Consider the following 11,645-nt stretch of genomic DNA (forward strand, 5'->3'; position numbering starts at 1 on the left):
CTCATTTTAGCGCCTACCATAAGAGGTAATAAACCCAGAAAAAGAAGAAGAGTAATAACAAGTAACAAAAAATTACACAGGTAAAGGAAATGATAGATACTTAACAGCAAGCAACAAGACTAGGAAATAACTTATCCACTCTAACTGTAAGATATTCTCAAATCTCAAACCTACCCAAATACCCAAACCACCAGTCCAACCATCCAAGTCAACCGTTCAAGCACTCGGCATCCTGCCCTTTCAACTACATCTATAAATGCTTATCTCTCTTGCAATGGAATCGGCTCCTTGTTTCAGCCTTTCCCTTTTCCTTTTCCCCCTCAATATCTCTTTGGGCAACTCTTGGAGTCTTTGAAGGGAGATAGTAAGTGCCAAAGCTATGAGAAAACCTTGCTGCGATAAACAAGGCAATAACAAAGGAGCATGGTCCACGCAAGAAGATCAGAAGCTCATTGATTATATTCAAACTCACGGTGAAGGTTGTTGGCGTTCTCTCCCTGAGGCCGCAGGTATATATATATATATATATATTCCGGACAAGTATCAATTCCGCCTTGCAATATGCAACCAATTTATATATGCTGAAGAAATTTGTGTAATTCTTCAGGTTTGCACCGCTGTGGCAAGAGTTGTAGGCTAAGATGGATAAACTATCTTAGGCCAGACATAAAACGTGGTAACTTTGGACAAGATGAAGAGGACCTCATTATTAAGTTACATGCTCTCCTTGGCAATAGGTATGATCTCCGTTTACAAATAAAGGAAAAACATATATAGGCATAGAAGGCATCATTCACTTGTGGTCTCACAAGCACATGCATAGCATATTAATCTTTCGGGGTTGGCGTGATCGATGTCGAGGAGGCGATTCCTTAATTTTGTGGCTAGTAGCAAACAATTTTATGCATGTGCATATAATAAGCATGATATGAACCTAATCGAAGAATAATGTTAATTTGTGTGGTGCTGTAGGTGGGCATTGATAGCAGGAAGATTGCCAGGAAGAACTGATAATGAGGTGAAGAACTATTGGAACTCCCATTTAAAGAAAAAGCTGATAAACATGGGAATAGACCCAAATAATCATCGGTTGAACCAAATTCTTCCTCGTCCTCAAGCTGAGCCTCCTGCTCCTGTTATTGCTACATCAAATACTACAGGGTCTAAGAATAATGCTGCTGCAAGCAAACCCAAGAAATTATCAAATGGTGACAGTGATAGGGTTTCTGACACAGCAACTTGTCTCGAAGATGATTATGAATCTCTGGAGACACAGCAAGTTGCAACTTCTGGTTCTTCAAGCATTAATATTGATCTCAACATTGCAGCTCCAGCTTCCCCGGGTCACAGGACCACTTTTGGAAACAAGCAACAAAATTGCAAGTGGGGCAAAACTAGCCAAGTTGAGAGAGACCCATCATCATTGCCAACTCTACTTCTTTTTAGATGAAGCAATTTCTCTATTGTAGGAAAAGCATCGATTTAAACCTTTTGGTTTGGACTAATTTAACTAGATTTCTTTTTTTAAATTTTTGATCCGAAATGAAAGAACTAAATTGATTAGTTAGGTTTTACATTTGCTAAGTCAAAATTGAATTCATAAATTTTTAGTTGGGTTATTTTTAACTTGTTTTGATTGATAGGCCTCTAGTTTGATTTTTTTTTTACAAGTTCTAATAAATCAAGTTAAATTTATTAAAACCAAAATCTAATTGATTTATTTATTTTTTTTTAAAAATACTTCTAACTAAAATTATCCCACAAATTTGAAAAATCGTTCAATTTGGTTAGTTTTAGGTCAATTTTTATGGGATATTTTAGATAATTCAATTGATTTACTCACCCCTACTTCTCTGAGCACTTGTCATGCAAGAAATTTAGTTGATTGCCATGCTCGTAGAGATTTTCCTAAATGCTACTGGCTTACTTGAAGGATAACAATTTTGTTGATAATTATGAAAATATTTTAATAACGGTGAATAGTTAGAAATTAACTTATTGAAACTTAGTTTCGTTGCATTTAATTAGCAAGTAGAGGAAGATTGGCTTTAGCTCCGAAGAAGAAATTGTTAACAAGTATATGATACCAAAATTTTGTATATTACCGACCGATTTTCCCATTGGTCTTTAGGTATTGATTTTTTCGGTGATAATTTTATTGATAAAATCACAAAAAATTATTGTTTATAAAAAAGAATATATCATCAATAATTTTTAGTATATCAATAATTATGTTGATAATATAATTATCATTAGATATATAGATGAAAAAAAGATGCAAAAAAAATTAATAATTATCAGCGTAATTCTATTGGTATTTTCATCTGTGTATATGGAATATTATCGATGAAATATTCTCATCGGTGATTACACATTGTCAATGACATTTCCTGTAATTTTTCTAAATTTTTATAACTTTTTGATATATTTATTTTATCGGTGATTCCGTCTAAAATAATAAGTGGCATTTCATATAATGTTTTATAAACTTTCAAGAATTTTCTAACCGAGGTAATCCATAGATAATTTTGTTAGTAAATTGTTTATTAAAAAAGACAATTTCTAATAAATATAGTAGAAACATTTAAATAAAAATCTAAATATTTATTACATATTTTAAAATAAATTATTTTCAATACAATTCATCTAAAAGAGAGGAGTTGAAATAGGATGAGGAGAAGGAAGAGGAGGGTCTTCGTTGGGAACGGGGGGCCAATGAGATGGACTACATGTATCACCCATACATGATTTCAGTTTCATGTTCAATTAGTGGAGTTAAGTTGTCTTAGCACTAAGTTGTTCTATCTTAGTAGCAAGATAGGTCGTTAGAGTGTTAACTTGTTGTTCTAAAATCAATTGGAACTCTGGAGATTGAGAGCTTGAAGTTGATTGCAAGAATTTAATAGTCGATACAATACGACGCGTCCACAGATCTTCAACCCTCGGGTTTGAGATATAGTAAACCTAATTTTTATAGAGTTTATGGGACGATCCAATTTCTAATCACAAATTTAGATCGAGTTTTAGATGGATTAAAGGATCATCCCTGTATCTCTCATGCAATCATGTTGCATATATTTCATGAAAGAAAAAAAAATAGTTAGTTAATTTTAAATAATAATAACTTAAAAAAATTATTGAAAATCAACTTACCATGAGCTTTTGAGCTCAACTATCTATAAGTTATTGCATTTTTTTTTTATAGTTGTCATTTCACATGTGAGTTTATATTAAAAACTTCATTGGTTTTGGTTCAAGTCCAAGAATTATAGCCATAAAAAAGAAATTTTTGTCAATCAAATATTTTCATAGAAAAGAAAATTTTTAAAATGAATTGAATTAATAAAAATAGAATCTTACCACCATTTCACATGTGAAATGAATGAAATAGATTGCTAGTGTGCATGGTAATCGAACCATTAATCTTTATATTTTAACTTAATTTGATTTTTATATCAATTTTAGTTTTTATTTTTTTTATTATTGTTTTTATTTTTCTTATTCTTTTCTTAATTAAATATCTTTATCTATTATATTTTATTCTCATTTTTTTGAATGCTATTTATTTAATTTAAAATAATTTATAAAATTAATTTTTTCTTAATTTCATCATCTTTCAACTTTTTTATTTATTAGATTTGATCTTTATGAATTTCATCATCTTTCAACTTTTTTATTTCTTTATTTCTTTTAATTGTTATTTATTTTATTTGACATAATTTATGAAATTAGATTTTTTTTAAAAAAAGTTTTATCTAATTTTTTTTTAAAAAAGTTTTATCTAATTTTTTTTATATGTGAGATCTTATCCCTATTCTTTTAATAAACTTGAAAAAAAATTAAAATAATAATAAATTATTATTTTAAATTCTTAAAATTTACCTGATGAACTGGATCAATTAAATCATTGAAATTTTGGTCGAATCAACTGAATTTCATCTAATCATTTTTTTTTCCAGCTTAAAACTTAAGCTGAATCAGATTCTAAACCATGGGCTTTCCATATCGACCGACAGAGTTTAATAAGAATGCGTGAAACATCAAGCATGGCTGTACCAATTAATCAAAATTCTTACTTGAAGTCTATATATATATATATATATATATATATGTTGAAACGTGGGCAACCATGTTGGTTCTGATTAAGCTTCGAATCAGCATCTGTTGCCTGGAGAATAGCCCAACTGAGGCTCAAGTAATTTGGACTTTGATTGATTATGAATCCTTCCTAAACAGCAACCCAACATTGTTTTTTAAAACTTTTAGGCCTTAGCCTTCGGGGATGGTTTCATTATATGCTTACAAGTTAGAATGGACGATAAACCATCGTATTGGTATCGAAGATCGTTAGGGTATGAAATCGTCCTCCATTTATTTCTTATATATAAATAGTTAAGATTAAGCCTAAGATAATTAGAACTTTTTTTTAATAACCATGTAATTTATACTAATTGTGTGTTTACAATAATGGTGATTTTATGGTTTCGATGTAAAAGAAAAAAGAACTTGGGGATAAAAATAATAATAAAAAAGTATATATTTGGTTGCGTTCATAGTTAAATATAAAGCTATTTAAAAAATAACATTGCTAAAATATTATTAAAAAAAATTTATTTAATGATAATTTCATACATAACCAATAGATTATTATATATGAAAAATCATTACCTTGAAAATGATATAAACTTATAATACACATACTATTTTTTTCATAATTTTAAAATTTAATTTGTTAGCTAAGTGATGAAGTTATAAAAAACCTTCAGACATAAATGGGCCATTTCTAGTTGAGCTCGGGTTATTCTTGTCAAACTAGTTTTTTGTTCAGACAATAAATTCTATGATGCTTAAGTCAATAAACACGTAAACACGTGAGGAGAAAATAATAAATATAAAAAATAAAAAGAGTTATAGGGATGCATATATATTATGCATGGAGTTTGTATGATTTTGTGTAGCCTTGCCATTGTATAAAAAAAATATGGGATTGTATATGACATGGTTAGTTGGCTTTGTATGGCCAAGGGTGGGATTGTTTGGCCTGACTAGGAATACTATCTTCTCTTGTATAGGTGACTAAGTGTATTTATATACTCAACACTAAATTTTTTTTATGGAGAAAGCGACGTATCGATAGGAATTCATGGGAGAAAAAAAAGGTGCATGTCTTTATTATCCAATACATTTTGTATAGGAAAATACCACTGGCCTAACATGGTGGTTATTGGTTTGTATGTCATATCACAGTTGCTATGTATGCACATTGTTTGTGAAAATTCTAGAACAAAAATTTTTGCATGCTTTGTATAGAAAAACTTGTATGTGCGTAGAAAAATTATGTGCATAAAAAATTTATGTGCGTGATTCATGATAATCCAAAAAATGCATAAAAGATCATAGATTGGACAAACCAAGTTAACACAAAGTCTAAGGTAGAGTTTTGATCTGATGTCTCCAGTTATTTAGACAAGATCCAAACAACTAACATGTTGTTGCATGCATTGTACTCGCCAGTGAGTGAGCCATGCACTATTTTTAGGTTGCGAGTGTTGTTATCCATTTTAGGGCCCTATATAAACAAAAACAAATAAGAAAAAAATAGAAAAAGAAAAAATCAAAAAACATTGGAAGAAAATAAAAACATATTAGTGAGAAGAGTATACTAGAATGCCTAGAAAATTATCGAACACTGGTTGAGTAAGATCAAATATATAAGTTTAAAAAATTTGACAGTGTATTTTTAACTGATGATGACACTATTAGCAAAGAAAATTCAAATAGAATTTTTTAAGGTTTATTTGAATTTATTAAGGGCATAATTACAAGAAAAATTGATATTTAAAGTTAATTTAGGCTTTAATTAGAAGAAATTAAAGTTCGGGGATCAAATTGCAATGTTTAGGAGTTAATTTGGTCCAATCAAGAGCTTAATTGCATAAATATTAAAACTTAATGAGTAATTAGAAACTTAATTAAAAAAAATTCAAAACCAAGGATATAACTAGAAAAGATACATGAATATAAGGGTTGAAATTAACCAATTCGGGGGCCAAATTAAAGAAATTAGAAGTTTATTGGTTAATTGAGAGTCAAAATGTACAAATTTAGAACAAAGGAACAAAATGAAAAAAAGTGACCAACTTAAGGGCTGATAATTAGTTTGGTAGGGGTGAAATTATATGGAATTAAAAGTTTGAATACAATTATAAGTGTAATTAAAAGAAGTTAGAAAAATATGGGTTTAATTGAAATTTTCCAATTTCAAATCAAAAACCCTAAACGACATGTCTTTCAGATTTAAAAAAGAGAAGGTAAGTGACACCTCGTTCGGTTGGCTGACCTCTATTATTGATAATTTTTGGTTGATCGAGTTGGCAATATAAAACAAGTGAATATGGAGCTATAGACCTTTAAATTGAGCAAAGTTAGATTCAAATAAATGACGTGCATACTCTCTACAAACTTCATATTGTCTAAGACGACGCTGAATCAAAAGTGGATGACCTAGTTAACCTAAACTTCATATTGTCTAAGACGACGCTGATGTGGCATCAAAAGTGGATGACCTAGTTAACTTTAATAGTGCAAATTTCATGCAAAAACCATCTTTCTTTTTTTTTGAGTTCACATACAAAGCCTTTTCAACAAGTTCTTATCAATGGTTTACAACCTTTCTTTCAAGATCAAGAGGTCACAAATGAATTAAAAACCTTCAAAAACTCTAGCAAAACCATATAAATACCCCCAAGTTTAGAAAAAAAAAAGCCAAAAAAAGAGGCAAGGAGAAAAGTAAATAAAATATAAGAAAAAAAGAGGAGAAATATCAATAAGAAACATAAATGTAGAGGTTTAAGAGACTAAACAAAAAATTTCTTAGTTTTGCATGTTTGTTAGAGGCAAAAGTTTGGAAAAAAAAACAAAGATAGAGTAGGTGTTTTAGGTATATATTTTTTATAATCCAAAATTAGATCCTTTGTGGCTTGTTTTTTATGTTTTTTATTTACTTTTGTTTTATTTTATGTTTATAAGCATAAAAAAAAGGTTTAAATGCTTAACAAATAATGTTATATTCACCTCTTTGTTGTTGTGTCTTTATTTAATGATGTATATTTTATTTTATTTTTTAATTTATCATTTTGATATATTATAGTTGTTGTTTAAGTTTGTTTTTAATATATTGTTGTTTTAGTTTTTGTTCAACTTAAGCTATATATGCTAAAGTAAGGGTGTTTTACCCCGGGTTTGTTAGGTTTGTTCATATACAAAATGAGTTCAAAAAACCAGTTTTAAATCCATGTTGTGTGAACATATAATGTCTTTTAAGTTTATGTTTGTTTGGATTCGATACCTCTTTCTTGATTTTTATTTTTTTTATTAGTTTTTTTTATGCAAACATGTTTGTGTATGATATTGTGACTTATTGGAATAAAGAGAGCATATTTTAGAAGCTAAAAATACCTATTTTTGGGTTTGGTAATGGCTGCCATTTCTAGGCATGACTTTTTTTATTGGGATTTAGGTAATGTTTTTTGTGTTTATAAGGAGAACATTGCCTTAACCTTAAACCCTAAATTTTGATCAATTTTAGTCAATTTCTTTGCACACACCTTTCATATGCATGATCAACCAATAATCTATTGTTTATTCACATCAATAATGTGTTTAAATGGTTTTTAATCATAGAGTTTTGATTTTGAACCAAAATCTATTTTGACTAAATCATGATGATTCATTGATAATTGAAGTGAATGGATGCTAGATTATTGATTCTTGCATAATTTTCAACATGTATATGCCTTTGGTTTGCCTATATTCGGTTCAGTTTGAGAGCCATGTTATTGGGTTCACATTGAATGTTCTTCATTTGTTAACCAATAATCTAGTTTTTATTTGCATCAATAATATGATTTCAATGGCTTTTAATCCTAGGTTTTGGTTTAGAATAAAAAACTGAAACCTATTTTGATAAAATCATGATGTTTTAATGATAATCGAAGTATTGGTTACTGAATTATTGATTCTTCTATGATTTGCAATATATATGTACCTTTGTTGTGACTAAATCGTGTTTGATTTCAAGTGTTCTTTGTATTCTTTATTTTTTTTTGTGTTTGATCTTTTTTGTTAAGGAATTTGAGTTTTTGAATTTTTTTAGGTGTTTAATCTTTCTTTAGCTTTGGTTTTTTTTTTTTGGGTTGTTTTCAAGTCAAACCATGATTTTTTGTTTGGTTTATGGTGGAACCAAAAACTTTAGGTCAACCTGATTGGGTCGAGTACAAAAAATTAGGTCAAAGGGTCTCATACCCTGTTTACTTTGCTATTTTTGTTAAGGGTTTTTGGGTTTAAGAGTTTTTGATATGTGATTTATTTTGGGTAGTTTTATTATAAGAAACAATGTTTTTTTCTTCCCAAACAAAGCCTAAAAATAAGACAAATAAAAAAAATAAAAAAAATGTTTTTTCTCGTATGTGGCCAAAAATTCTAATTTCAAAAATTTAATTCTTGATTAGTACTTAAAAGTGCATTTTTATCAAGGCTTTATATCATTATTTTGCACTTGAAGTATCAATAACTCCTTAATTAGAACATGTTTTGTAATAACAAGTCTGATAATATAAGATACCTTTAATTTATGATAAATGCTCATTTTAAATGCAGGTATTCTCATAATTCAAAGGATTGATTGTTGTGATTAACTATTGGAAGTGAAAGGACAAAGAAAAGGCTAAGCTTACGAAGGAGATGCTGATTCATTTTAAATTCGAACACTGTTCAGTCATCGGATCATATCTAGAGCTATAGATCTTGGATTTCATGTTAATTTATATGGCTGGAAAGATAACAAATAGGCCTACAACTTTCATGGGTATGGAAAGACCTAAATTTGCCAATTTCAAATTCAAACATTGGCCACAAAAGAGAAGTCCGAATCTGTCTTGCAATCTAGCCCAAACACTACTCAAATTTTTATCCATAACTGGAGTTCTAGAAGTCCAAATGATCTGAAATTTGGTGGGTGGAAGGAAAAGACAATTTCCAACAACTTTTATGAGAGAACCAGCTCAAATTCGGATGGTAGAAATGAGATTTCATCCACACAAGAGCATGAGTGCTATCCATCATGTCCACTAGCAGCACCACTCAGTATTTTAGACATATCTCGAGCTATAGTGATCCAAATGATCTGAAATTTGGTGGGTGGAAGAAAAAGACAATTTCCAACAACTTTTATGAAGAACACGTTTCCAAATTCTGATTGCATCAATATTAATTCAGCCATCCAAAGTGCTTGAGTGATGATGTCCACCAAGTCCACTAATCAATAGTTGGCCACTACATCAATTATCAATTACCACATGAATAGTTCTGAATTTTAGCCTATAAAAGGAGGAATTTGCCATTCATTTGGGCATCTTGTTTTCCATACCAAAATCATGTTCTTACTCTTTCTCTTTATATTGTTGTAATGCTTAAGTTTTGCTTTCATTAATCTCTTGTTCATGCTTTTCATTTCCTTTACTATACTTAGTTAACTTATATCATGTTTATGTTCTTATATTGTTTCTTTAAGTTTTTCTCCTTCATAATGTCTAGCTAAGTTAATTATGTCAAGGTGAAAAGGTTTCACTAATGGTGTTAGGATAAGTAAATATAAACTCAATATGGACTTCAATGCTTATATCCTAAACAATTTGCTATTAACATGTCTTATCATTTTTATCTTATTAATTCTTAATACCTTACTTGTTAAATGGTTAATATAGATTTGTGTTGTATAATAATTGGTACATCAAATACTTGATATTTCGTAGTATTCGACCGACATCGTTATTATGAGAGGAACTTGATTTGTTCTCAACATAAGTTAGCATCATGAATCCTTGATAAAATTTATAAGTATGGTGTTATGTAAATAAGATGATTAATATGATCATATTGATAATTAATAAAGAGTTTATACCTTACTTATCTCTAATACTATTAGTGTATCCTCTAACTTTGACATTTGTTTTTATCATTGTATATAATCTTCACATTAATTTTACATCTCAAAGTCCTCTTTAACTGATCTTCACCACCACCATCATCATCGTTGTTGTTGTTGTTGTTTTTATTTTTTTTATTATTGTTGTTGTTATTGTTGTTTTTATTTATAATTTATATAGTTAACCTCTCTGTGGTTCGACCCCGGTCTTGCCGGGTTATTTATTACTTTGACACTCCTACACTTGGGATAAGACATCAACTCTTTGATCGTGTCAAGTTTTTGGTGCCGTTGTCGGGGAGGTAAATTCTTATATAAATTATAATATTTATTTTATTTTCACTTTTCATTTTGTTTTGTATCTAACTTTTGTTTCTTTTGTTTTGTTTCCTTCTTTTTTTATTTTCTTCCTACACGTGCATGAGAGTTTGGTCACGTATATTAAGTGGTAGACTTTGTAGGGTATCCTCATCATTTTCAGAAAAAATGGCCGAAGAAGATAACTAGTTACTTTATAATGAGAATAATGAGAATAACCAAGTTAGAACAGTTAGAGACCATATGAACCCTACAAGAACAAGTGCACCTTCATGCATAATTTTCCCTCCTGATGCATCTCACTTTAATTTTAAGCCAGACATTATTCAACTTTTACCTTCTTTTCATGGCTTAGATTTAGAAAATCAATACTTGCATTTGAGAGAATTTGAAAAAGTTTGTAACACCTATAATTACTTAAATTGTAGCATGAACACCATCAGATTAAAGCTTTTTCCTTTTTCATTAAAAGATAAAGCTAAAACATGGCTACAAAATCTTAGGTCAGGATCCATTCATACTTGGGATGAAATGCAACAACAATTTTTAAAGAAATTTTTTCCATCTCATAGAACAAACTCATTCAAAAGACAAATCACCACTTTCACTCAAAAACCAGGAGAAATATTTTACCACTGTTGGGATAGGTATCGGGACTTGCTTAATACTTGTCCTCATCATGGTTTTGAAATATGGAGATTGGTTTCACATTTTTATGAAGGGTCAACACCTAAAGATAGACAAATGGTGGAATTGATGTGCAATGAAACTTTTGAAAATAAAGACCCTGACGAAGCAATGAAGTACTTAGACTTGCTAGCTGAAAATGCTCAAAATTAGGACACTACAGGAACTTATGAGGCACTAGGTACTACTCAATTTCATACATCTAGTGGAGGTATGTACAACCTTAGGGAAGATCATGATCTCCAAGCCAAATTTACATCTTTAGCCAGAAAAGTTGAGGCACTAGAATTTAAAAAAAGTGGTCAATTAAAATCTGTTCAAGACATTGTGTGTCAAATCTGTGAAACCAATGAACATTCAACCAATGACTATCCAACTTTGCCTTCTTTTAAGGAATGTCTCCACGAACAAGCCCATGTTTTAAACAATTTCCAAAGACCCAATCATAACCCATACTCGCAAACATACAACCCTGGTTGGAGAAATCACCCAAATTTCAGTTGGAAGAGTGGTAACAATAATGAACAAACTTCACAGCCACTGTTTCAAGTAAACCATAATTTTCAAAATTCTCATGGATATGCACCTCCTTATGCTCCACCTCCTAGAAGAAATCTGGAGGAAACATTGCATATATTCATTGAAAAGCAGGAGA

General features: G+C 29.9%; 1 protein-coding gene across 1 annotated transcript; it reads left to right on the forward strand.

Moving 5' to 3' along the window:
- Nucleotides 1–274: 274 nt before the first annotated feature.
- Nucleotides 275–1,623, forward strand: LOC105112995 (transcription repressor MYB6-like). Its single transcript, XM_011008958.1, has 3 exons — nt 275–509; nt 608–737; nt 973–1,623. Exons 1-3 carry the CDS (start codon nt 380–382, stop codon nt 1,448–1,450), a joined length of 738 nt encoding a protein of 245 aa, XP_011007260.1. The 5' UTR covers nt 275–379; the 3' UTR covers nt 1,451–1,623.
- Nucleotides 1,624–11,645: the final 10,022 nt, after the last annotated feature.

The sequence above is a fragment of the Populus euphratica genome, unplaced genomic scaffold, assembly GCF_000495115.2.
Source record: "Populus euphratica unplaced genomic scaffold, PopEup_1.0 scaffold381.1, whole genome shotgun sequence".
In the NCBI taxonomy this organism is placed as follows: domain Eukaryota; kingdom Viridiplantae; phylum Streptophyta; class Magnoliopsida; order Malpighiales; family Salicaceae; genus Populus; species Populus euphratica.